We start from the raw sequence: 26,917 nt of genomic DNA, 5'->3' as shown, positions 1-26,917 counted from the left end.
CCAGCGGGGTTGAGATGACCCAGATCGGCACTGTTACCTGGCTTAGCAGGCGAGGCGGCCCAGGTCTTTACCTAACCTGCCATGTCTGGTAACCAGGTTGGTGTGAGCATGGACACCAGCCCTGGGCTCTGTCCCTGGGTCTGCCACATCCTTGCTGAATGGCGTTAAGCAAGGTATTGCTTTTTTAAACTTTTCCTGGGCTTTATTCTTCACATCTATAAAATGGGTGAGTGAGAGTTCTCATATTACCGCACAAAGTTTGTTGAAAGATCCAAAGAAGATGAACAGAGAGGCACCTTAAGGGCTCAAGTCCTGGACGTATTATTTTTAGCCCTAAAATGGGGGCTGTTTCTGCTACACCTCTGAATGCTGTCGCATCAGGGAAGAGGAGCAGACAATTCAGTTTCAGAATCGAGGAAGTATCTTCTCCTCCTACCTGTAGCTTGAAACACCTCTTGCAAGATTCCGAGTGTAGGCGCATCATTCTTGACGCTGTCCTGACCTCCTCTGTCTGCCCACAGGAGCGGGCGCTGCAGGACGACCTCAATGTCATCATCTTCTCAGATCACGGAATGGCCGACATCTTCTGGATGGACAAAGTGATCGAGCTGGATAAGTACATCAGCCTGAACGACCTGCAGCAAATGAAGGACCGGGGGCCAGTCGTGAGCCTGTGGCCAGCCCCCGGGAAACACGCCGAGGCAAGAGGCCAGGGGTGGCGGAGGGAGTGGGGCGCACGGCCCGTGCCCTGCAGCTTCAGTGCCGGAGACAGAGCAGCGTCAGCAGCTGGGAGGGACTCTGGGGGCAGGGGCCTACCTCGCCACTCACTCACTGAGTAGCCTCTGTCACCTTGTTCTCCCGTGTCCCTGGCTTCTCTGACCTGGGCAGAGTGATATCTCCCAATGTTAGTGGAAATTGAGACGTAGTGTGTTACGCGCTTAGTAGGGCTACTTTATAATTGCCTCAAACGCAGTGCTTCTCAGGCAAATCTGGGGAGTATTGGATGCCCACATAGAATGCCTCTTCTCTGGCAGAAAGTCGCCGGTCTGATGTGTTTTCATCAGAAAATGGGAGATTAAAGTGGAGTGTGAACAGGGGGTGTGCGCCCTGACCAGCTACTCCCCGCGGGAGCTGCGCTGCTGGGCTCAAGTCCCAGCTCTGTCCGCAGCTGTGCCCGGGCGGCTGCTCTGCCCTGCCCCCTCTGCTTCTCTGTCCCTGTGCCCCTGGGCTGCTATAAAGTGCATTTAGGACCATCCTGGGCTCACTGGCAGGACAGCATATGTGTCACTTAGTACAGTTATCACCAGTGACGGGGACATTCCCAAAGAGGTGGTTGAGTTCCCACACTGAGCGGATGTGGGACCAGGCTGTGCTCCAGCCACGGCCCCCCAGGTCCACAGCACCCGGGAGGACCAAATCTCTACACACCCGCCTCTCCAAACCATGACTTCCCGGCAGTACTTGGGAAACTGGGCTGAGAAAAGGCAGAGGTGCACGAGGCACTTGGCCGATGTTTTGCCCCTGTGTGGCCTCACTGCCTCCCTGCACCTGCTCTGGGGCTTCTGTCCACACCCAGAGAAAGCTGTGCAGGACCAGGAAGCGAGTCCCCTCCCTGCTGCTAGTAGAGGGGCTGACCCCGGAATAGGCCTGGTGGGCTGGGGGCCTCTGCCCAACCTCACAGCGGCGATATAGCTGGCGGTGCCGGTACTGATGGAGAGAGCGGGGATATGCAGGGGTCTCTCCTCCGTGGCCCAGAGGGAGCCCTCCTCCCAACCCCGTGTGCCCCTGTATAAGCCTCTAAGATCTGGCTGTTTGGGGTTTGGGGAGCACAATATGAAACTGGGAAGAATATTTAACACACTTGGCAGGTCCCACAGTCAATGGTTTCTTGCGAAGAAGCCCTGTTTTTCTGGCGAGGAAGAGCATCCCTGTCTCTAGCTTGGCACTTAGCAACGGGCTGTCTCCAGAACGCTTTCACATCAACAGCTTACGAACTGGGAAGAGCTTCCTCCAACGTGGTGTTTAAGTCAGGCAGTTGCAAGCCGCCTGCCTAAAGCAGTTGGTAGATTATTCAAAAGTGGGGGCTGTGTTTGGGTGACAGTTTGTCACGTGATGGACACAACAGTTTGTGAGACCTGTTATGTGTCATCAGATTTTTCACTTGTCCAAAATCTTTCTGCCTATACACCCTACTTTCCTTAAAACTTACAGGTTTTCCAAAGGGAAACCCTAAGCCATGGGCCATCAGAAACCTCCTACTAAACAGCCTAAAGACTACTTATTTTCCAGATTTGAATTGATAAACTCAATTTAATATTCGGTTTTACTCAGGGCACGTAGGGCTCTGGCTAAGAGCCAACAGGCAACATCAGCTGGTTGATTTTCATTTTATCCACAAATATTCAAGCTGCTTAGAAGTAGTGGAAATATGTGCAGAGTTTACACCTTCATCATGAAACTAGCGGTGTAACTAATGGCAAACAATTATTAGCATGTTTAAGGTCCAGGTGTAAGTAGGACATGTTCTAAGTCAAGTCAAAAACAATCCTCTTTCTTTGACCTTGGTGGTATTTAACAGTAAGACCAGTTTCTCACTTGCCTTTTGACACAAATAACTTCTGTAATTTGTTTATTACATAGATACCAAAAGTCATTATAAAATTTTTATATTAAGTGTCATATATGTAAATTTATATTAAAATATTGTATAAAAATATTATATTAAATATAATTGATATCATAAATTTTTTATGTGTGGAAAGCATGAAGGAAAGTGTATATACAATAGGCACCTCATAGTCACTAAACATTCTAGAAATGGGACATTACCACTGGTAGTGGTTCCTCTGTGTGCCCTTCCCAGACCACATCACCTTTGTGCCCCTCAGAGAAAGCCACTGTCCTAAAGCAGGAGTTCTCAATTCCACAATTCTCTTTATAGTTTTACCATATATGTTCTTTGGTTGTATAGCTGTTTGAGCTTCATATAAGGAATAACCTGTCTGTATTCTTCTGCAACTTGATTTTTCTTTTTTCTCAGCTAAGATGCCTGAGCTTCCTCCAGGTGCTCTGCACAGCAGTAATGCACCCATCTTCGTTGCTGTATAGTATTCCACTGCAGACCCACAGCACCGTTTACTATCCCTTCCACTGTTGCTGGGCACTGGGGCCACTCCAGCTGCAGTATATATCCATCTATATGTCTACAGGCGCACGTGGATGAGGGGTGCTCATGTGTCCCTAGGAGTTAACTTGTTAAGTCATGGGATATGTGGATCTTTAGTTTTACTAGATAAACGCACTTTGATTTCTGAGACAAAAGTTTCTCATTTTCATGCAGTCAAATCTATCAGATGTTTTGGTGATTTCTTTCTTTGGTCTTATGAACCCCTCCCTCTCCTCCAGGTCTAATAAATATTCACATATATTTAAGAAAACAAATACAGACTGACCATTCTTGGTTACCTTTGCAGGTATATAACAAACTGAGAACTGTAGAACACATGACTGTCTATGAGAAAGAAGCCATACCAAACAGGTTCCATTACAAGAAGGGGAAATTCGTCTCTCCTTTGACCTTGGTGGCCGATGAAGGATGGTTCATAACTGAGGTAATTACAAAATATATGACAATACATTCATTATGCAAATTCTACCAAAGAGCCAGAGATAAATAATTTTTCAGCTTTCATATGTAAAAGATTTTGTTTTCACTTAAGTGTCAATTCATTGCATTATTTCCTTCTTCGGAGGATCAAGAGGCTTGGTCAGGTGCCTTTGTAGAGACAAACTGTGGACTCGGACCCAGAGTCATGGTTTAGATTTCATGGCTCCAGACTCTGTATTCTAACAAAAGGGCCTTAACTCAATTACCCACGCCTACAACATGACCTATTCAGTTTAAAGTGGGACAGTTACTGCGAACTGACAAAATTGCTTTAGGGCAGTGAAAGGCAACGAGACACGACACACACCTTTGCTCTCACCTTTAAGAGAAATGTTTATCAAATAAGACTCCGTACATCCGGGTCCCAGCCTGCCAACTTGATGTCACAGAAGAGGTTAGCTTGCTTTCTGGGGCCAAACCCTAACTGCTTCATGACCAAATGGCTTCAGCGGCCTCCCCTTTGCCTGCCTGGATGCCCAGCTCAGCAGGCTCTTGAACCAGCTTCTGCACTGAGCCAGCGTGAGGAATCCACTGTCACGTCCTATTTAGAACCCGTTCCTGAAGAAGACACGGGTTATTATAGATAAGAGTTTGAAGATGGGCTGCAAATAGTTCAGACTATAGGGTAAAAGACAGTGGCAGACGTCGGTGCATGAGACTCTGGTCGGGGCTGATAAAATATAAGGCCTAAGACTAAGTATCTAATGTGCCAGAGAGAAGGCAGATAGTGGCCAACAGAAATATGATGCAGCACATGAATGGAAGTCTAGGGACCTGGGTGTGGGCCAATGGGGGTTCCTTGAGAGAAATTCAATCATTCAGGAGGACTAAAAGTCGTTCCTGTGTACGCTCAGACAAAAAGCAGCAGCTGGTCACCGAGGAAACACAGCAGCCCTTGTGGGCAATGTCAGCCACCCAGTGCCGGGGCCAGACTGGGCCTGCCCAGTGCACAGACTTTGGCGTCCTGTGCCACATGATTCTAAGAGTTTCCAAGAAGGTCCCTCTGCCCACTACTTCTGTCACCTCTGAGAACCAAATGCTTCTCTTCACTTTATCACAATGTTTCACGTTCCCCTGGAGCGAGATTATTCCAGGCTCACAGCATTTTCATTTAGAGTGGTTTTCTCAGGGCTTTGCCATGAACACACGTGCAGTCAGGTGGGTCAGCTCGGTAGGTGCCTGTGCAGCTTTATGTCTCAAAGCCAGCTGTCCAAGTCTTCTAAGAGGGCTTACATTTTGTAACGTTGTCAACTTAGAAAATCCTGGTGGAATTGCTTTTGAGTTTGTAAAAGCAAATGGATGATGAGGATTGATCCACAGTTAGCTGTCACTCATTTCTTAGCATGACTTTGTGTCTCTAATGTTTACTGTCTTGTATTTAGGGAAACCAACCACACTGCGGGGCTGGTTCATGGCACAGAGGGAGTTGTTAGAAAGAACGACAGAGGTGATTTGGGGTAATTTACAGGAAAACAGGGTGAGGTTGGGAGAGTGGCAAAGCCAGAGGGCAACAGGACAATTAATAAGATGCCAGGGGGCCACAGTCACAAGACAGAGGTGATCCAGGGCTGGAAACAAGGCAGACGAGGTCCCCGGCACTTAGGTCCCAAAGAAGGGGTGAGGGGAGACCAAGGACCAGCTTGCTGACCAGCGGTGGCCCTTGCAGGAGGCCCAGGGACAGAGCTGATGGGGCCTCGTCCTGCCCCCACATACCCTTCCCTCCCTCCCCACACCCCCCACACTCCTGAGGGTCCAAGCCCTGCCCTCCTGCATCAAATTCCAGGGTCTTCTGAGGGTAAAGCCACAGGATAGTTGCACACGATACTAAGTACGGCATATTTTGTATGTATCACACAAATACACATACGTAAGTTTGTTTGTGTGAATCGGAAGTGTCAGTCAGTTCGCACGGGCTACCCAATATTTCCCTGGATGGCTAAGAACAGGGGAGAAGCCACAAGAATGGACAGGAAGAATGCTTCACTATTGACAGTTACTTGAACAGCTCTTTAAAAATAGATAATTATCTCAAAAAGGAAATTTGAGGTGATTTTTTAAAATACTTGAACCAGAAAGCTTTTTCTCTAAAGAAGAAAAATCAGAAGGGAAATAGGATGTGAAAAAATAAGATGAGTTCTGAAGGCTTAGCGTTGACGCATTGAATATAGAGGCTCTCACGCCTCACATGGCTTCAGTTGGTAATAACGGGCACTGCAAAACTCGCCATTTGTCAGGCCTGTCTCATGACCCACTGTAGGATGGTTCCTCCCCCCATGTACATAAAGTCACTTTACCTGTTACAGACAGTAAGTCCATCAAGAAAAATGACTTCTTAAAACTTTGTTCAGCAACATCGACAACAATAATAATAGCTATTTTCAGTTAAGTACCTCTTGGTTACTATGTCTAGAGATTTACATGTCTTTTAGTCACTCTTTTTTATACCTTAGTTTCACAGACTGAATACCTTAATCATTTAACTCCTATCCTTGAATTTACGGATTTTTATTTTTAAGACTCATGTAAAAATTATAATTTCTGATTCTACTTTGACATAACATTGGGGTTTTCTCCCTTTGTCTTCTGAAAAAACCTAAAAACAAGTGTCCATTTCTTTCCTTGTTGTCTTAGACATTTTCTTTTATATCTTTCTGTTGTTTATTATTATTACTTGACTACAGAGAACTGCTCTGTGCCAGGGCTGTTCATCTCCCTTGTTCCTATCTGCAAAATCTCTCCACATGGTGCAAGGACCCTGCTGTGCTCTGTGACCCGCATACTGGTGCACAGCACATGCCAGGATGTCCCTGTGCTGGGCCGCACTTGGCATCTGCAACAGGGCGAAGTTCTCAGTCCTGAAAGCAGTTTCTCTGGGTTTGGGTTTGGATAGCAGAGGCAGCTTTTCTGGTTTAGGCATGATCAGGAAAACAGCTGAGTAAGGACACCGGATGCTGGTTGGGGCCCAAACCGAATCCCATCTCCCCTTCCTTTCCCCCTATGGCCTCCACCTCATAAACATGCAAGATTTGGCTTCCTTGGCAAAAATGCCACTCTCATATTAGACAGCAACTTGGGCCACCAGTTTAGGTTTTGCTGACTCTAAGGCAGCTGCTCTACCAGGACGACTTCACTGAGTTCTCTTTTATTAATGGTTGTTTAGAGAGCGCGCCCTGAAAAAGATAAAGACAGAGTAACAAATTTAATTTGTCACCTGACATTTCACAGTTCTCCCATGCGACTGCTGTCGTGGCCGTTTAAAACCGGGCTCTCGCCTCCTCCTGCTGCACTCCTTAGCATCCAGACGGGACCTCCAGCTCCTGCCGGTCCTTCCTCTGGCCTCCCCTCCTGCAGAGGCAGAAATCCGAAGCTGTTCATATTCCCGGGGGACTAAACGTGAGGCGGCAAGGACCAGGCCGTCTGCGGAAGTCAGACCCCAGCCCGTCACACCTGCAATAACAGCTTTCTTGAATTAAGTGTTCCCTGGTCACTGTCGCTGCCCTGTGGATGTTATTTCCAATTCTACTAAGTTAACTGAGGCTCAGAGTTGTTGACGTCTTGCTTAGTGTTGCAGATCTAGGAAAGGCCAAGCCAGGATTTCAACCCCAAGGTAACCATTAGGTGCAGAGTCAGTTCTACCCTCCAAAGACCCTCCACATCTTTCACCAAAATGTTCAATGTATTTCTCATTTCATGGTTTGGAATCCCAGACTCGCCCTTCTGGTCCCAGCAGGGTCCAGGGCTAAGTCTCAGCCCTTTCACAAAAGTTCTCACATCGTCATTTCTCGCTTTCTCACTCATGTCACACCACAGAAGCTCTACACTGGCTCGGCTGCTCCCCGGCCCCCTTTGTCTCTCCCTACGCCGCAGCCCTCCCCTTTTCTAGCACCGACACAGGTGATTCGCACACACTTGACCCAGAGTTTTCACGTGTGGGAAAATGGTGCTTTCAGTGCAAGGCTGAAGGTTTAAGAGTTAAGAGGTTGGGGTCCCAACACACTGCATGCCCTCCTTCCCCACGCCTGTTCTCAGCGGGCTCCAGTCCTATCAGCCCAGTAGGTGGTCAGCAGGGGCCCTGAGGTGCCCTTCCCAACTCCCATGTGCCCCTGAGCCCAGCTCCAGTTCTGTCTCCTGCAGGTCACACCCAGCTCTCCCCCTGATTCCCTCCGCCTAGGAGCTCTCATCCGACCTGAGTCACTGCCCTGGGGACTGTGCTTGCCCGTCTGCTTTTGTACACCACCCTCCTTGTGCGGAAGCTCTCTGAGGGCAGGTCTGTGGCATCGTAACGCACGTTTTGCTCCATGGAACCAAGCACACAGCAGAGGCTCAGTAGGTGTTTGTCAACGATGAATGAACAAATGTTGAGACAGTTGATTCTGGGTTATTTATCGACAGGCTGTTCGCTTTGTAGGTTTACAAATCAGTAATCAAGTAAACAGAGAGGAAAGCTAAGTCAGGCCTTTAACTTCGGCTAATTTTTAGAGAGTTTTCAACAGGGAATGGACATTGAATCTACTGACGGCAGGTTGCCTGGCTCCAGAGAGCACACAGCTGGAGCCCAAGGGCAGCACACGTCAGCTCTCCCAGTCCCCACCCAGTGTCAAGGGCCAATTCCCGTGGCTCCACCGCATGCCATCATGCTCAAAAGGACAGGATGGACCCCAAGCTGGTGAGAGATTGTACAACACGGTGCTTCACTGTTGATCTTCTGGCCTGAGTGGAGAGAAATATGGCAATTCAGGCTCAAGCTTCTAAGAGAGGCCAATATTTGTCTCTGGAGTAAAGATTTATTTTGAGAACTGGCAAAGGATATGAAATGCCAGGCTCAATTCTAAGGCCTGTGCTTGAATGGCAGTTAGGCCTGGACCCAAAATAGTTGGGGGAAATGAAGACAATCTGGAAAGCATGGCTTCTGAGTTTCAGTGGCAGCTGGAGTGGTATTGTCCAGGCCCGACTACTTGGCCTTCAGGAAGCCGGACGCCGAGAGCCGGGAGCTGCGCCCCCTCCGGCGGTGATTAGGGTGGTCAGCTCGAGCCGAGAGCACGCGCACGCCCTCCTCACTGCTGGCACACTGCCGTGAACATGATCCTGGGGAAAAGGGAAGGAACCCGTCCACTCAGCGCTCTCCAAAATTTCACTCCCCTCCAAGGAATTCTGCTTCTCCATTCCTGTTGATTTTGCAATCTGGCATTTTCCATTTCAAAGATCAGGGCTTTCCAGGGTCAGACCAGGGCCCGAGGCCTGAGTAATTAAATTCTGTTTAGAAAGAAGCAGCCATCCAAGACAGAGAAGCTCTCCGCAGGACATCTCTTAGCAGTGGTGTGCGGCAAACACACATCTTGGGGTTCCTAGCCACCACTCCCACGGGGCTCCAAGTCATGCCAACAGGAAGCCTCTCAGAAGGAGAATTTGAAACAGCAAGGCCACCAAATCTAAGTGATACTGGCTTGTAGCAGGAACTGCCTGTCAGCCTGGGGCCCTAGCAGCAAAGCCACGGGGCGGCCGCTGTGCTCCCAGCAGCAGGGACTCCCTGTGAAGCTGCCCTGACGGGGGGCGGTTATCACATGCCTTTTCAGCCTGCGATGATCGTTATATTTTCAGGGGCTTGGGAGGCTCCTCTTAAAATCCTGTCCTAGGAGAACAAAGTAGATTTAATTCTTATTAGGCTCCTTACCCACTTTAGATAGGTATTCACCTTTTGTTTATTTTAATCTGACCAGATCTTAGGCATGTTTCCGGGTGCCCTAGAGATCTGCTGAGATGCCTCTTCAGGGAGGGAGGGGGAAATTTGGGCCCCTGACTCCACATCCCTGGAAGAATTATACTTTTAGTTGTTGAAAGAAGGGGTGATAGTCAAAATCTTTAAGAGCCAGCACCCACAGCACCAGCCAAGGAGACTGGGTGCCAGTTGGAAGAGGCCAATGGGGCCGCAGCGGTTCCTGCTCTGGAAAGCAGCCCCGTGGAAGCCGAGTCCGCCTGGCTCTGTGCCCCCCCGAGGCCCTCTGGGTGGGAGCCCCTCTGCTGCCACGCCAGGCCACAGACAGGGCAAGGGCGCAGGCTGGGGCCTCAGCGTGGTGCTCCAGTGTAAACAGGAGGGGTCCTCAGGAAAGAACCAGCAGCCACGCGTCACAGCCCATCACAGGGGCCGGATAAACGGCCCGCCTGACTGTGCACCCCAGTTACCTGGGGGGAGATCACTAAACAGAGATCCTCCGCCTCAGCCCCACCTACTGAAATGCAAATACCCAAAGGGAGGTCAGGATAAGCTCGGGGTAGTCTCCACACAGCCAGGCTGGGGTGCCCGCAGTGTAGACGGTCCATGCTGGGAGTTTCAAGGTGGGAGTGTCCCCCCTCCTCCCTGTCTGATGACCTCTTTCTTCTCATGCTCTTTCCACACGGGCTGTGCAAGGTTCCCCCCTGTGGCTCAGGACCTTCTGTGTCAGACCCTCCCCACCGAGTTCCAAAAGGTCCTGTTGCTGGGGGGGCCTCTGCGCACCCCCCTCGGTGTGAGAGCCTCCCGTGGGGCCTCCTCAGCGGGTCCCCTGCTGCGCGCACCACTCCTCTGCCTAGTCGCTCACCTTTGGCTGGATCCGAGAGGCTGGGCATCTCCCTGGGGGTCACCGGGTGGCACTGCGTGGCGGTTGCTGGCCTGGTAGGGTCAGGATGGGGCCGGGCTCCTCGGCCAGTGGCTGGAGGACCCGCAGCCTGGGGTCCCCGCTCTGCAGGCAGAGAGGACTGCGACGCACCCTTCCTCAGCCTGGCCCCGTGGGTGTGCCTCTGGGACGATGTGGCCCCGGGACAAGTCCTTGAGCAAAAGCCACTAGGAGGAGAAAAGCAGAAAATCACCAACTCGCCGTTTTGAAGTCAAGGCTGTGTACTTAACGTAACCCATTCAACGAGGTAGATGAAACTATTAGCTTCTCACATAACCAGCCAGTTTACTAATATTCCTTAAAACCGGGAAGAACCGTTCTTTTGCTGGAGCAAGTTGTCACTTGACTAAAAACGGCGGACTTCCCGGTGATGGGCCAGACGCCCGTTACCTTCGGGGCTGAGACCCTCACTGCGGTGTGTTTCGCTGAATTTTACATCAGGTCATCCGCCTCGCCTCCCTTTCACCTGCCCCTCGGTCACGGGGTGCACACAGCCCCCGGGGCTCACAGTCAGTGAAGTCGTCGGTAGCAGCATGCCCCACCTAGTGCCTGAGGAGTCACTGCCTTGCAGGCTGTGAGGGGAAGCGACACATTAAATCAGCTGACGAAGCTAAATCGGGATGTGCTGTGATCATCACTGCAGACAGATGAAGAACGGAAACAGTGTGACAAGTTAGAAATGCAGTAAGTTAGTAAACACATTGCCGTGGAAAAGTACCAGCTACCGCTGGAGGAGGGACCAGGGATGGCGGAAACTCAGGAAACAGGGAGGCAGTGAAATAGTGCGACTCGGAAAGCAGTAATGCCAGGGAGCGACTTACGGGGCGAGAGCGGATGGGTGCGCGATGCGAGGCGGTATGACAGCTGCGTAAGCCAGGGAGCGTTCACCCACCTGCCGCTCAGCGCCAGCTCGCCTCGCCCGCAGCTGCCTGCATCTGGTGGCCTTCCGCAGCCGTTTACTGAGCACCTAGTTTGATGGCACTAGTAAAGGTGACCCAGTTCCTTGACTGCAGCCTCCTCGGCGTTCACGGAACCTTCCGTGAGCCTTCAGGCTCTCGGCACACAGTCGTGCCATTCTCCAAAAGCTCCGTGAGGCAGGATGATCACAGGCAGCAAGGAAACTGAAGCTCGGAGGAGATGGGTAGCGTGTCCAGGACCACAGAGCTGGGACGCGGCAGACTGGATTCAGCCCCACACCAATGCCATTCCCAGATCTTTTCTGTGTATTTTATGACTGGCCACCACTCAGTGAATGAAGAGGCGGGGGGCGGGGGACACCTCACTGCCCAGTGCCCTTTGGCTGCACAAGGACTGGGAGACGGAAGACCTGGGTTCCCATCCCAGTCCTGCCTTGCAACAGCTGTGTGGCTTTAGGAGTGCTCCTTAACCTCTCTGTGCCTTGGTTCCTTCGACTGCAAGGTTGAAGGCAAAAACAATATCCACACTGGGATGTGCTGATGACTGAGTGAACATCCCTGTAGGCTCTCGGTGAACACATGGCAAATTAAATACCTGGTAGTATTTACTACCAGTGTTCGGAGCCAACCCGTAAATGGCTGGCACTTGGGCTGTTGGCTTCCTCTCACCCATCACAACCAGTCAGTTCCACCTTCAGCATTTGAAATAGTTGTGATAACAAACCCCACTCAGCAAGATGATGGGAACATCAAGAATGAACGGTCAGTCTGCAGTGAGGGGCAAGGGTTGTGTCCAGCTGGCTGCAGCCTCCTCGGCATTCACGGAAGCTTCCATAAGCCTTCTGTCGCACCGGTGAGCATCTGTGGTCTGAGAAAACAGGAGGTCTGAGGGTAAGAAGGGTGACAGGGCAGTGAGGCTGCTGGAACCCAGCCCGAACGAAGAATGGCTGGAGGAAATGAAGATATGCGAGGCCTGGAGAAGAGGAATGTGAGCGCCATCCTCAAACGTTTGGCTAAAGTGAGAGGAGGGGACTCATTTATTCCAAATTGCTCCCAAGAGTGGAGCTAGAAAAAGTCAGGGCAGGCTGGTATGCATGGTGGGAAGACCAATGGGGTAGCAGTGGGTGGACTGCCTCTGGGCACCGATGGCTTTGATAGGAAATGAGGTGATCAGATTAGACGCCATGTCGTCCAACAGCAGTTCCTGGATGGCACCTGGTGTCCCACAAGTCGGTCTAGTTCTGACAGTAACTCCTGGGAGGTAGAGCAGCCCCCACACATTAAGGGGCTCAGTCCTACAAGGCTGCCCCCACTTCAGATGCCAGCCGCAAGTCCCAGGTCCCCCAGGGTACCCACACTTTTGTCTGACTTGGCTATAAATTTGAGGGTTCTCACAGGCCCCCTTCAGGTTTGGGTCATTCATTGGAATGAACCACAGAACTCCGAAAAGTGCTATGCTTATGATTCGTTTCATTACAAGGGATACAATTCAGGAACAGCCAATGGAAGTGATGTGGAGGGCAGGACGTAGGTGGGGAACAGAGCTTCCATGCTCTCGTTGGGCACGCCACACTTCTGGGACAGCAGGGTAACCCAGAAGTGCCCTGAACCACATTGTTCTAGGGTCTTTTTATGGGGTTTCATTGTGCAGGCATGGTGCTTGATTAAATCATTGGCTGCATGATTCAACTCGATCTCAGAGGTCAGAGGATGGAGTTGAAAGGTGTAGCCCTCTCCGGATGTGGTTGGTCCCTCTGGTGACCAGCCTGCATCCTGACGCTATCTAGTCTCCGCCTCTGTAAGTCATCTCATTAGCATAAACTCAGGTATGGGAGTGAGGGGCTTGTTACAGAAAAAAAAGCACTCCTGCTGCTTGGGAAATTCCAAGGGTTTCAGGAGCTCTGGTCCAGGAACCTGGGACAAAGGCCAAATATATTTTTTATTAGACCACAGATACCCTTTAACATCCCTTCTGCCTCTAACATGCTATCTTTAGTGGCTCTAAAACTGATTATGAGGTGCAGTTCAGCTCAATGTAAGAAAATACTTTTATACCTACAGCTCTTGGGCAATTTAACGGGCCGCCTCCACAGTCTGAGCTACCTGGAGTAGGAAGTGGGCCAGCTGACGCTGGATGACCCCCAGTGGGGAAGATGGGGGAGGAAACCCCCACATCAGGTGGTGGTTTGGACCAGACACTCCCTCACTATGATCGCTGGGACACAGGGTAATGTAGTCGCCTTGCCTCATTTCAGAATCGAGAGACGCTCCCATTTTGGATGAACAGCACCAGCAAGAGGGAAGGCTGGCAGCACGGGTGGCATGGCTATGACAATGAAATCATGGACATGCGGGGCATCTTCCTGGCCTTTGGACCTGGTAGGCAAGAAAGAACCCAATTCCCTCCGTCCTCCTTATTCACGGAAGTGTGTCCCATAGGGGCTGATGGCACTGGTGAAGGCTGGGGTGGTCTCTGCATGGACCCCCTTTATGAGTAAAGCTGAGCAGACCCAGCTGGTCTCCATGAAACATATTTTGCTGGCCAGCTTTCAAATACTTCTTGGGTTTGGCAAATGTGGCCAAATACTTTTCCTTGTAACTTTTAAATCTTGAGTGCAGTGAAGAAAATGTATTCCACATGTTTGTGATTCATTTTTTACTTAATTCATCAACATGTTATTTCACAGCTATCTGCTGTCCAGGAAAAGCTTATGAGACACCAGGTCGCTGACAGCCATGAGTCTCAGAGTTGGCGGGATTGCTTCATGGGGTCGGGCCCCTTCACAGCTCCCCCCTGTCGAGAGCACCCACCTCGGTGTGGGTCACTCAGCTTAGGGCTCAACCGGAAGCTGGGATCCGCTCAAGGGCAGGCTAGGAAATGACCCTGAGACTGACTGAGAATGAAGCAGAAGGACTAGGGATGCCTTGGATGAAAGCAGATTTACTGTGCCTTCCTTGACCAGATAAATTGCTAGGGCAGAAAGAGAGGGGAGAGGCCTGTTTGGTCGTTTGCCTTAATGGACAGAGCACTTTAAATTCACAGTCTGGAAAAGTTTATCAAACATTCTGAAGGTCATGCGACTACCTGAATGCCCCCTTCTTCAAGAAAATAAAAAAAGAGAGAGAGAAAAGGGAAAAAAAGCATTCAACAGCCATCAGCCTTCAGTTGACTGGTCCAGGAGCTGGTCTTCTTTCCTACTACTGTGCACCCTCCTCATTAAATATAATAAGTTCACCCTGAAATCTCTGTTCCAAATGCCTTTTTCTGGATATACATCAAAATGTTTCAACCCATGAGAGTCCACATTTTCCTTTCACGTTATCGTTAGTGACCATGTCTGGAAGGTCTGCTCTTCTCCTTGAGGTAGTAAGAGAAAGATATTTGTCAACCCCTTATACCAGCTCCTTACCACAAAGGAGCTGCAGCATCAGTTTCTACACCCCCTGGGGCCCCTTGGGTGTCTGAGCTTAGGGAACACGGCAGTCCCGATCCTTTCTCACCCGTGGTCCAAGTTGCCACATCCTGAAGTAAGCACTAGGGCCAGTAACAGCAAGCATTTGTAGAGCACCAACTGGGTTCATGACTTTGGCCTGAGAGAAGTTCAGAAGATGCCTAAGCATGTTGCTGTGAACCGGTAATAGTTATCAGGTGCTTTGCTCCCTGGCAGCCAGGCCCTGGGCAGATAATGCAGAGCCCGAAATGGAATGAATTAGGGATGGAGCCATGGGGACCTTGTTGAGGTCAACTGCTAGATTAAGCTGGAGACATTCCAGGGCCATGGCCTTTATACAGGAGAACATTAGACAGGAGGGCTTTCATTCAAAAGCATCGCCTCCTCCTTCCCCAGAGGAGAGGAATAAGATCGTGAATGCAAAACAGTTGTCAATCGGAGTGTTTATGAGCAAGAGTCTCGGGGCATATTTTAAAGTAGAAGCAAATCTAGCCTCAAACCAAAATTTTTAAACAAAGTACCCAAAGCTGCATTAGCTTAAAGTTAAATTCAGTGAGGAGATTTTGTCCCATTAACAAAGGCCTCCATCATATGCTCCTTCAAAACTAAAAGCCTAAGTCTTTTATAGACAGAAAGATGACCCCTGATGAAAATGGACTGGGCTAATTGCAAAAATGTTTCCAGGCAGACACAGCCTTGAGAGCCTCCAGCAAACCACCACGTTTCTGGCTGCAATTCTCATGAAAGATTGAACGGCTTTACACACGGCCTGTTTACTCAGAAGAAAATTGGAGAGTGAGGCCTTTACCAGCTATCTAGCTGCACTCTGAGATAAAGGCGCAGCCCTCCTGATTAATCGTATGCACTTCCCGCTTAGGGAGGAAGCCGGGCATCGTTGCAGCTGCCCAGATACGGCTTCAGAAATCAGTAAGTCTGGGCAGCAAAAAGAAAAGGAAATCATTCTGGAAGATAGCCTCTCTCTGGCTAATCCCAGTTTCTAATTTGAACAACCTAATCTCACCCTGGAGAACTCCACATTCAAGATAAGACGGCAGGGGTGTGATTCAGTGAGCTGCCTGCGAGCTCGCAAGCCTCCCTCGGAAAGCAGCCCGAGGTGGCCAGGCATGGCGTGGAGAACCTTCTGTCTTTAGAGCAACAGTTTTAATAGCCACAAAATTTAAACCCGTGGGAATAACTTGGATTCCCAGTCCAGGTTCAAAAATGTCACCTTGCGCTAGGGGAGCTTGGCTGGATCCTCTCAGATTGCATCGGGTGTTGTTCTAGAAGCTCTCATTCTGGCCTGGGTCAGCTCTGCATTGGGCCCAAAGTCCCAGCCCCTCCAGAATAGGAAGCCGTGAACCAGATGGAATGGGAGAGGAAACCCAACTCTTCATCCTGCTTTATGCGTCCAGGATTTGATTTTTGTACTTTCAATGTAAAAAAATAATCTTTTCTAACATTTTTTTGTCAGTAGATCTTGATCTTAATTTTTCCTGCCAAGGTATTACCTGTGGGGTAAGGATATGTTGGGTGCACAATTGTCCAGCACCGTCCACGCCCTCCCACCCGCACACAACATGAGGAGGACAGGGCACCATTCTGGGCAGCAGGATGAGGGTCACACCCAGGCCCATCCGAGGCAAGTCAGAGGAGGGAGAGAGGCTGCTCTCTGGGGAAGGGAAATCACCACCGTCACCTAACTGTAATATTTGCCTTGATGTTAAGAAGCCCTGGGATTCTGGGGTGGCCCCTACATTCTCCTCTCCAGAGAGGTTCTGGATTTTTTAATTCGTTTTTACCAGGAGGTTACGCTGACCCTACCTTCCCTGCCCCAAGAGTAAAGTGAACCCTCGGAATAACATACTAGGGTATTTTCAATCCATAGTTTGCCTTTAATGGGCATTTGTTGTATGTATTTATTAATAATAATAGTTACCATATATTAAGCATATACAGTGTGCCTGGAGGTATGATTTAGGTGCCATTTCCATGCCCAAGTTCTGAGGTTACCCAGCTAGTAAGTGGCTATTTGTTGCTTGGAGAGCCCAGGAGCCTCTTATACTGAATTCAACTTTAATTCTCCAAAGTGAGCAAAAACCATCACTGACATGCTCTGGGGCCATTTTCTGTATATAACTTCCTTCCGTATTTGTAATTTCAAGGTTAATACAAGAGCAGACTTGGTACTGAGGTTTCTGGACTATGCTGCCGTGGGTGTTGGTTTGCTTTGCAAATTAAGTGCCTGTGATCATTTGAGCAAAGAAATTATAAAGATTTTTGCTAAGGTAGAAAGTGTGGCTTTATAATGCCCAAAGGAACCATCTCCTTTAAAAGTCTTAGCGGGACTAAATGCACATGCACAGGCCTTGACTGACAGATAAAGTCTCCTTCCTGAATTCAACCTCAGTGTAGCTTTGGGTATTTCGCTGGGAGCTCTGGTTTAGGGCCTAAAAGTGAACCTGCTCATGTGTGTTACTAAGCTTTATACTCACTCTTGGCAAGGACAAGTGTTTTGCATTCAGTGCCTTCCTGCCTGCCACCCCCCAGCACCCTTCCTTATTTCTCTAACTCCAAAACCTGTTTGCTTACTCTCCACATGGCTGAGCTATTTTATCTGCCAGAGAAAGGCTCCCAAGTAATGCTCCGTTGACCTTCCAAAAGTGTTCCGGAACCAGTGCCATTGCCTCTGAGTGAGCCAGCACCGAGGAAGCCACACACCAAGCCCTGGGACCTCGATGGGGCAGGGAGAGGGACAGACATCCCTGAGTCGCCATGGGACACCTTGGCTGTACAGGTCCTGCCAGAAAGATGTTCTGGAAGATAAGCACACCATTTCTTTGGGTTTGGGGGAGTCCAGCAAGGCAGTCAGCCTTCTACAACCACACCTGCTCTCCCAGGCTCCAAAGAAGTGAGCCGCTTCAGATGGCCCTTCGCCTCCCAGGAAAGCTCTCTTGTCACACAGGGAGCGTCATAGTTAAGCACAAAGATGGTCTGCTAATTTGATTTAAAAAAAAACACTCATCTCCATGAGCCATAGAAAGCTACTGCCTTTCACAACCTACAGCCATCCAGATAACCTTCCATGGCCACTTGGCTGTGTGTCCCACTGACAGAACTGATTCTCCAATCCCACAGCGGCCTGCAGCCGGAGCGTAATTCCTCCGCACTGTGGCTCGCCCCCTCTCTGCCCTCAGAGTGACGTAACAACCTGTTTGCTTGCCTTTCCCTTCCAGATTTCAAATCCAACTTCAGAGCCGCTCCCATCAGATCCGTGGATGTCTACAACGTCATGTGCAATGCGGCAGGCATCGCCCCCCTGCCCAACAACGGCTCCTGGTCCAGAGTGATGTGCATGCTGGAGGGTCGGGCCGGCCCGGTTCCGTCTGCCCTACCGAGCGGCTGTGCGCTGGCCGTGACCCTCCTCTTACTGTTTGCGTAGCTGCTCCTACTGTTGCCCCCAGACACTCAGCCAAGTGTGCCTCTGTGGCGGAATGGCTTTCATTGCCCATGTGAATAATAGCTTCATTAACACAATCAAGGCCACAAAAATTGTAAATACATTATTCTTGGATGATTCTGTATATAGAAGTCCTTACTTCTTGAAAAAACAAACCAACTATTTTTGCTGGAGGTAGGGAAAATCCTAGCTTTTCATTTGTTCAACTGTGTGTCATTTTCTGCCTGAATGCAAATTGGAGAGGTTGCACCCAGGCCCATCCAAGGCAAGTCAGAGTGTGTCATTTTCTGTCTTTAGTTACTCGGATGAACCGTCTGAACAGGGCCTGCCCCTGGAGCAAACAGACTTTGAGTGGCGTGGCTCTTGTGTGGAATCCTGGACCCCTCTCTGTCCCGCCTTGCACAGAACAGGCCCTTGTCTGTGCCCTGCCCACACCCAGGAGCCGTCCTTGGAGTTATAGCCACAATCCTGTATGGCTCTATCCATCTTGGAAAGAGGTCCACATGAAAGCAATAGCTGCCACCTGTTTCTGACCCAGCTCATGGGGTTTTTTATCTCATACAATGTCCCAGAAAGGGCATGTCTTAGCTTGGATCAGCAGTCACTCAAAATCAGTAAGGACTGGAGAACTCGAAGAGCCAGGTAAAAGACAAGGGCTCCCTCCCAAAGACTTGAGTGCACAGACATTTCTCCCTTGCCTGGAGGAGTGGAGAAGCTTGCCATACATACAGAAGATAAGTAGCTTGCACACAGCACACAGCAGGCCTGGCAGGTTGTGGATGGAGGGCCTGCCTGCCCAGCTGCCTGAGTAAAGGCTTCCTCAGAGGCTGTTACCCGTTGGGGCCCCATACAGAGTGTAGTCTAGAGCAACATCAGACATATCGGTACAGGCCGGGGAAGGGCTGTCCTGCTGATGAGAGCGTGGACATCTTTGCAGAAATCTCAGTCCTCTGCTTGGGATGGGGATGCACTAAGCATGGGTTTTATGCACTAGTAGTCCTGGAGCAATGCTCGCCTAGCAAGAACAACAATAAAGTGAACCCTCGAGTGACCCAGAAGTCCAAGGGAAATGGTGGGGGGTGGAGGATGGAGAGAACACGATGGAGCCGAATCCCAGTCACTAACCAATTAGCCATTTGATTAGGAAAGACTTTGGTCAGTGTGCCGTCTCTGAGACCTAAGTTCTTTAGAAACTCCCAAGAAGAGACGCTGAGCTTGGGTTGACATGTTTTGAGTTTAGTCATCTGAGCTTGCTGTAGGAAATCTTGTAAAACAAGGGATAACTGCATGTCCAAATGATCGAGTCATAAACACGTATCACTGATTAATAGTGAGTTTGCGCTAAAGGAGGTGCATCTGCAAAGGAGACTTTATCAGGAAGACAGCCCAGCAGGCCTGGTCAGGACAACAAAGCGCTTGCACGGAGTTTACCTGAAAGATGATTGTCAGTGCTCACCCTGATTCAGGAAGGTCGGGAGCCGCCTCTGTGCCTGGAATCAGGAGAGCGAAGGATCAGTGCTCAAAAATACCAAATTTACCTTCACAAAAGATTTCTAAGGATGTATGTAATGTGATTTAAAAGAGCCAGCAAACCACCAGATCAGTTGGAAGGAAGGCAAAACACCGGTAGTGGCTGCTGGAACAGGCATCTGTTGTTCAAAGTAGGACAGTGTTCTAATGAATTCAGTAGAGCCCACATTCCTGGCCCATGAAGGGAGAACCCCTAAAGACACCCCAGTGATTCAGTTAAAGGCAGATCACCAAAATCAAGAGGGACCCAAACACAGACACAGTCTCACAGGCTCTCCTGCTCTGTCTGCCGTTTTTTCCCCTCACTCATCCTTCAGTCACATAATACAATTTTAGATACTTGTCTGACACAGCCCAGTTGCTCAATAAATAATCATGCATTCATGAATTAGGTGAGACACTTTTGGCATCAGGAATATTGGTAAATAATAAAGAAAATTTAGACACTGAATAGAGAAAAACCCTTTTCCTAAAATAATGCATACATTTTAGTGGATTAAGTATTTGGCTACATTTTTTTTCCTTTGATTTTTGTTCTAAAGCCAACTTTTTTTTTTTCCCCCTGGAGAATTCTGCTTTCTCTAAATGCATTTTGTTCCATCAGAGTAAAATCTGAATATATATAGACACCTTTTCTCCTGGATTATTTTACTACTTCGTTGCTAATTCCAGGAGGAAAATAACTGAATTGGATCTGCAAATACTGAAGATAAATGAAAGGAATAATCCTAAATTAAAGTTGAGATGAATGGCTACTTTCCCTGCCCATATGCCTAACCTCCAGAACCCAATTCAATTAAGTTCTGAAGACCTCAGCATAAATTAGTGCAGGCCCAGGGAATTCTTTCTAGCCTCTAAGAGTCCTGAATTATAAAGTCCCAACTCTCTTTCCTTTTAAAGGGACCTTGGAAATCCACATTAGATCTGAGTACAAAGACAGTAGTTTGCATACTTCCCGGCATCATCTGACCCACTTCCAGAGATGCAGGTTCTGAAGGTCTGCGGTGGGACCTCAGCAACACTTTTACATGACACTGGCCTGAGGTCTGAGTTCTGCTCTGAAAAGGGACAGGTTCTGAACTGACCTTGGTGGACCCTAGTGTCCTGACAGCAATTTTGTGATCTGCCCATTTCTCCAGGGGTCAGCAGGCTGGCATGGGCTCCTGTCCCCTGCTGGGCCACGCTCTCAACCCTCTATAAACCAAAGCAGGCCTGTAACCCCCAGTGACGGACAAAGGCATCCACAAAGGCCAGCGTGGCTTCTCACCCCCTTCCCTTGTGGGTCTAAGATTCCCACCCGTGCTGCCAGACAAACTCATTGCTCAAGACACATAGGTATTTTATGAATTTCCTAAGGAAGTGTTTTGCATTTCTGTAAATTTCAAGTCCACATGTGATTGCATTTAATCTTTTTAAGCAATTTGTGACAGACCGAAGTCAGCTCTTGTGAAGTACTTGCTAGAAGAAAGGGAGGTGGTAATCTTAGCAGACTGGTTATAAAACATGTGAAACTTGGTCTCAGGTATATGCTGTGGAAAATATGGATATCTGTTGCTTCAAAATCACAAAATAGCACCTAATGCAGTGCCTCAAATATTTAATAAATGTCCTACAAATCTATGTTGAATAAAAAAGGAATAAATACCATTAAGAAGACTTGCTTACCCCTCTGATGGTCTCTTTGTAGTTCCTCAAATTAAATGAACTTGTCATTTTTGGCTTGCTGCTTTTTCTTATCACCCAACTGATAATATATTTCATTTCATGGGCTAAATGTATTCCACTGAAGGCTTATAAACTTGATGGATGGATGGAAGGAAGGAAGGAAAGAAGGAAATTAGATTTTAAGCATGCTAAACATATTTACTCTTTTAAAAATAACAGCTTCATCGAGATTTAATTCACATAGCATACAATTCATCCATTTGAAATGTATACAGTTCAATGGCTTTAGGATAGTCATAGAGATGTGCCACCATCCCCAAATCAATTTTAGAGCATTTTTTATCACTCCCAAAAGAAACTCCATACCCATTAGTACACCAGCAGTCACTCCCCATGTCCACCCACCGCCATCCCCAGGCAACCACTGAACTTGACCCTGTCTCTACAGATTTGCCTCTTTAGAATATTTCATAAAAATGGAATAACACAATGTGATGTCTTCTAGGACTGGCTTCTTTCATTCAGCCTAATGTTTTCAAGGTTTTAGCCTGAATCAGTTATTCATTCTTTTTGTTGCCAAATAATATTCCATTATATGGACATTTCGCATTTTATTCATCCATTCATTAGTTGACAGACATTTGTTTTTCCCGCTTTTTGGATATTATGAAGAACGCTGCTCTGAGCATTCATGTGTGAGTTTTGTGGTCATAGGTTTTCAGCTCTCTTGGAAATATACCTGGAGTGGAAATGGTAACTCTAGGTTGAACTTTGGAGGAACTGCCGGCTTTTTCTAAACTGGCTGCACCATTTTGCATTCCCGCGGGCTATATATGAGGGTTAGGTTTCTCCACACCCTGATCAACACTTGTTATTAATCGTTTTTTTAGCATAGCCCTCCTGTTGGATCTGATGTGATATCCCACTGTGGTTTTGATTTTGCAATTTCCTAATGATAAATGACGTTGAACACTTTTTTATATGTTTATTGACCATTTGTCTGTCTCTGTTAAAGAAATGTCTAATTCAAACCCTTGGCCCATTTTTTAAAATTGGGTTTTTGCCTTTTTATTATTGAGTGGTAAGACATCTTTTTGTATTCATGATACAACTCCCTTATCAGATATATAATTTGCAGACACTTTCCCCCCTATTCTATGCATTTTCTTTTGACTTTTTTGATGGCATCCTTTGTGGCACAAAAGTTTTTAATTTTGATGAAGTCCAATTTATCTGTTTTTTTCTCTTGTCAGTCATGCTTTTTGCGTTCTATCTAAGAAGGCTTTACCTAACCCAAGATCATGAAGATTTACTTCTCTCACTTCTCCTAAGAGTGTTGCAGTTTTAACTCTTACCTTTAGGCCCATGGTCCATTTCAGGGAAGCTTCTGGTATGCTGGAAGGAAGTGATACTTCATGATTTTGCATGTGGATATCTGGTTTTCCCAAAACTGTTTGGTACAAAGGATATTTAATTCATAGACAAATGTTAAAATGATTCTATTGAACATAAACCCCTTTTTAAAAAGGGTAATAATCACTCCAGAAATATATCGCCCTTGACCAGGTCAGGCCCCCTGGCCATCCACTCTCTCTATATACTAGCCGCTCACAAATGCCCTGTGCTTCTCTCTCATACACTGATCAAAATTCCAATCAATAATAATTAAAGTTACTGTTTAATATCGTCTGTTTTTCTCACTGGGAGTTCCACTGAGAAAGGAAGAGACAGTGTCTTATTCACCTTACAAAATGTCTGGGTTGCATTTTATTGCATTTTCTTCCCATTTTTATAACCATACACGTACACACACATTTTTAAAATTCCTGCTTCACCATTTAACCTCACGCCTGGCCTTCTTAGCTAACCCCATTTTCCCTAATCACTTCACTGGTTTCCGTTCAGCCCTGAGAAATGTTGTGCCTCACAACTGCCTTTATTTCTATCTCCTTGAATTCATACATATCCTATTTTGCATGAGTTTGTTTTGCATGTTAAATATGGAAGCAATTACATTCTTCTTCCCTGTCTCATCAGATACTAGTTTCCCTGGAAGCAGAGAGCTTTCTTGACTATCTCCCTCCCTCCCTCCCTCCTTCTCTTCCTTCCTTCCTTCCGTCTCTCTCTTTTTCCCTCTTTCTTTCTTTCATGTTGGGATTTGAGGGGACCCTAATAACTGCCATCCTAGCTTCCTAACTCATTTTCTAAGCAACTGAGGTAGAGCCAGGGCATGGTGGATGGACAGTGAAAGGTCACCTCTGTTACGGCAAAGCTGGTAGTTACGGGGACGTGTGGTTTATAATGCTGCACCTCTGGACTACAGCGAGGTGCCCACTGAGGGCCTGTCCCTGTAAGTGCTCCACAGTGACATGGAGGGAAGCAAACGGCCAGAAGGCACAAGGACTAAGGTGTGGCAGCTCTGGAGCTAACTCTCCCAAAGCCAAAGGCCTGCTAGGGCGGTTCTCTGTGGCGCCTGGCATCCTCCCTGGGCCGGGACAAGGGGCACCCAGGTGATTCCCAGGGCGCGGAACGGCCTGGCCTGTAGTGAGACCGCACAGGGCTGTCTGTCCTCTGGTCCCTGGGAAGGCGCTCCGCGCTGTGCCCTCCTGTCAGACCACCAACCTGCTCCTGCCCTGGGCTCCCGGCTGGGCTCAGATTCCGGGCACTCCAAAGTGCGCTTCACAGTTTGCCAGAAGCCCTTGTAGATAAGGCATAATTCTAGGAAAAAACATTCTCCCAATCATGAGTCTTTGTCTAACTGTTGGCAAAAGGATGATTAATTTTCTTTCTTCCTAAAAAGCTTTCTAGGCATGTAAGTGCCAACAGAGTTTGTTAGACTCTTGGCAAGTTTAAAACACAGTCAGTTTTATTTACTCAGTGTGGAGTCCAGGTGTGCCCCTTCACCTCTGCATATCCGGGTCCTGGGTCGGGGGCAAGCACATGCTGACTATATCATGCAGTTGCTTGAAGTTCTGGAGCTGCCTTGGGCACAGCCTGTCCCACGTGGAGTGAGTCCCTCCAGAGACGGTGCAGTTTGCTGGAGACAGAAGAATGGCACACACACCCCATCCTTCGTTGTTATGGACTGAATTGTTCCCCCAAAAAGACAGTCCAAGTCCCAGTGCCCAGGTACCTATGCTGTGCCCTCATTTGGAATAAAGTGTTTGCAGATGTAATCAAGCCTAGAGGAGGTCTTGCTGGGCTAGCATGCACCCTGCTGCAATGACTCACGTCCTTACAAGAAGAGGGCAAGTTAGACCCGGGGAAGGCCACATGGCCCCAGGGGCAGAGGCTGGAATGATGCATCTGTAAGCCCAGGCACACGGGGCTGCTGGCAACTAGCAGTAGCTGGAAGAGGCAAGGAAGGACCCTCCCCTAGAGCCTTCGGGGGAGCCTGGCCCTGCTGACACCTTGATCTCAGACTTCCAGCCTCCGGACCTGGGAGAGATGAGATTTCTGTTGTTTTACCCAGTGTGTGGCGACCTGTTACAGCAACCACGGGGAACTAATACACCCTGCAAATGGCTCTGGGAGTCAGTCCGGCTCAGCCAAGGTTTCCGGACCTCCTTCTTCATATCAGGTACTGTGCTCTGTTCTAGGAATACATAGAAGGAAAAATACTGTCCTCATCGAAACTAGAAGGTAGTCATTTCATGTCTATCATTCTTGAGCAGCACTGGAGTCTCTTTTCTGTGGACCGACATGTTCTGGTTGTTCCAGGCAATGCACAGAGAGAGTTTCAGAGCAAACGGGAGCAGTGCAGTGAAGCGGGGTGTTGGCTCCAGAGCAGAGGAGCTGGGGACAGGGAGCTCCCCTGCCTGCGCTCCGGACGCCCCCTTGGGAATCCATCGCCCACGTTGAGATCTTGCCCTGGGCCATTGGATGCCCCTGTCCAGTATGCTCTTCACGTTACCTACGTAATTATCTGTCAGCAAAAGTAAGGACAGTCCTGTTACTCACTTGTCCGAAAACCACACCTGTCACTCTCATTCCTATAGAATTAAACCCCAGATTCTGCTTCTGACCAATTTCTGTGGTCGGACGTGCCCCCCCTTCAGATCCTCAGGTGAGCCCTGGGAAGAGCCATTTTTACTTCTTACCTTGACTGTATGTCTGGCATGCCCCTTCCCACTGTCTGTCTAGCAAACTTTTATTGATCCTTCATAGCCTAGCTTCTTGCTGAAGCCTTCATGCTTTCATATTCTTCCATATTCATCTGCTTCATTTATCACAAAGTAAGTCACATCACATTGTTTTCTGGCATTCCCCAGCTCGGCCGCGGGCCAAGCAGAATGCTGTTGTTGTGTCTTCTCATTTTTGGAGTCTTCAAACAGTCTGGAGCACCAGTGAAGTCTGCCCCAGAACAGCTGGTAATGGTCTGGTGAATAAAGGAGTGAATTATTGAATGAATGAATGAAGTGGAAAAGTTAGGACACTGTGGTCAGAAGATCCCCTGAGTTTGGACAGAGTTTCTCAGAGCAGCGATGGGGTGGAAAAGGCAGAGGCAGGGCACGTTCTGTAGAAGGTAGCAGGTTTGACAAATGACTAGCTGGTGACATGGAATCCAGAGGGCAGGAGCTCCTTTTTCAGCATTTCAGCAGGCCCCCTCTTTAGCCACAAACGAGAGGAAGTGGAACAGATGGGGAGAAAGGAAGGAAAGATAAATTAGCTCTGTCTTCACCATGTTTAATTTGACTTTTCAACAAGACTCTAACAGAAGCCTGTGCTGTCATTTCCCTACAGCTTGGAAGAGACAACAGAAGGGAATTTGGAATCTTGAACGCTCAAGACATAACATACGGAGGAGGAGGAAGAATCCCAGTTACCATCTCCTTCCCTTCCATGTCTTCTGAGTCTGATATGCCTTTGCTACTAAGAAATGGGGGATGGGGGGCAGGGAAGAAGAGCTTTCTGGGGGGAAAGGGGTGTTTAAGAATTCCCTTCCTGGGATAGCCTGGCTCACACCTCTCCTCTCTCCCTGCCCCTGCTGCTCAGGGAAGTCTGACCTCAGGGTGGTATCAGGGGACAGGCAAGAGGTGGACTTCCACCAGATCCCAAAAGGAGGTGGTGCTCAGAGACCCCTTCCCTCCCACAGTTGGTGACAAGGGCCAGAGGGACAGGGCAGGAAAAGGCAGACAGGGAAGCACCCTGCTGCTCTTGGACTAAACCAGAAGGAATTCTGGAAGCTCCTGGTAGCCCAGACCACAGTCCATTTCAACAAGGGTGGATTTGGGCTCAAAGCCCCAGTGAGTGATGCCTATTATTTCCCTGGACGATCTCTGGGAATCTGTGTGACGTGGGAGATGCCTCATGGCGGATTTGGGCTGCTCTCTGCATCTGAAACCCTAAAGCACCTGCCTGGTGCCTGGTCTTACGAAATGCATTTTACACACAGTGTCTTTTGTTTATTGCAGGCAACCAAGGAGCCTGGAGATTAGATGACTTGCCCAGGGTCACACAGCTAGGACAGAGCTCCAACTCTGGGTGGGAGGAGACGCACGCAGCACTGGTCACCCTGCCTGGCCCTGCCCATCTCCATCCGCGCTAAATACATGCAGACAAAGCATGCTGGCTCTGCA

At 48.6% G+C, this 26,917-nt stretch overlaps 1 protein-coding gene and 3 long non-coding RNA genes across 9 annotated transcripts in view; 1 reads left to right on the top strand and 3 right to left on the bottom strand.

Annotated features, from left to right (window-relative positions):
• ENPP6 (ectonucleotide pyrophosphatase/phosphodiesterase 6) overlaps nt 1-18,267 on the top strand; it is a 110,507-nt gene extending 92,240 nt beyond the window's left edge. For all 3 annotated transcript variants that reach the window (XM_036894183.2, XM_036894180.2, XM_036894179.2), the window contains 4 exons: nt 522-701; nt 3,474-3,611; nt 13,490-13,613; nt 17,920-18,267. In XM_036894183.2, the coding sequence (XP_036750078.2) occupies nt 522-701; nt 3,474-3,611; nt 13,490-13,613; nt 17,920-18,125 (648 nt within the window). In that variant the 3' untranslated portion in view covers nt 18,126-18,267. The remainder of the gene's footprint in view (nt 1-521; nt 702-3,473; nt 3,612-13,489; nt 13,614-17,919) is intronic.
• Nucleotides 498-8,283, bottom strand: LOC130684415 (uncharacterized). Of its 3 annotated transcripts, none has more exons than XR_008998684.1 (3): nt 6,879-8,283; nt 3,987-4,225; nt 498-635 (listed from the first exon to the last, which is right to left on the bottom strand). It is a non-coding gene; the product is annotated as an uncharacterized LOC130684415 (long non-coding RNA). The 3 variants fall into 3 exon arrangements; XR_008998685.1 differs by lacking the exon at nt 498-635 and adding an exon at nt 720-1,264; XR_008998683.1 differs by lacking the exon at nt 498-635 and adding an exon at nt 720-1,223.
• On the bottom strand, nt 10,153-17,913 carry LOC118916883 (uncharacterized). The gene is made up of 4 exons (XR_008998686.1): nt 14,736-17,913; nt 14,471-14,592; nt 10,590-10,866; nt 10,153-10,484 (listed from the first exon to the last, which is right to left on the bottom strand). It is a non-coding gene; the product is annotated as an uncharacterized LOC118916883 (long non-coding RNA).
• Nucleotides 18,268-18,402: 135 nt separating the features above from the next.
• Nucleotides 18,403-25,667, bottom strand: LOC130684414 (uncharacterized). 2 transcript variants are annotated; one of them, XR_008998682.1, is made up of 3 exons: nt 23,961-25,667; nt 22,694-22,788; nt 18,403-21,471 (listed from the first exon to the last, which is right to left on the bottom strand). It is a non-coding gene; the product is annotated as an uncharacterized LOC130684414 (long non-coding RNA). The 2 variants fall into 2 exon arrangements; XR_008998681.1 differs by having other exon boundaries at nt 18,403-22,788; nt 23,595-25,263; nt 25,439-25,667.
• Nucleotides 25,668-26,917: the final 1,250 nt, after the last annotated feature.

This window comes from Manis pentadactyla, chromosome 7 (genome assembly GCF_030020395.1).
Source record: "Manis pentadactyla isolate mManPen7 chromosome 7, mManPen7.hap1, whole genome shotgun sequence".
Taxonomy (NCBI): domain Eukaryota; kingdom Metazoa; phylum Chordata; class Mammalia; order Pholidota; family Manidae; genus Manis; species Manis pentadactyla.
This window is presented reverse-complemented; position numbering and strand designations above follow the sequence as displayed.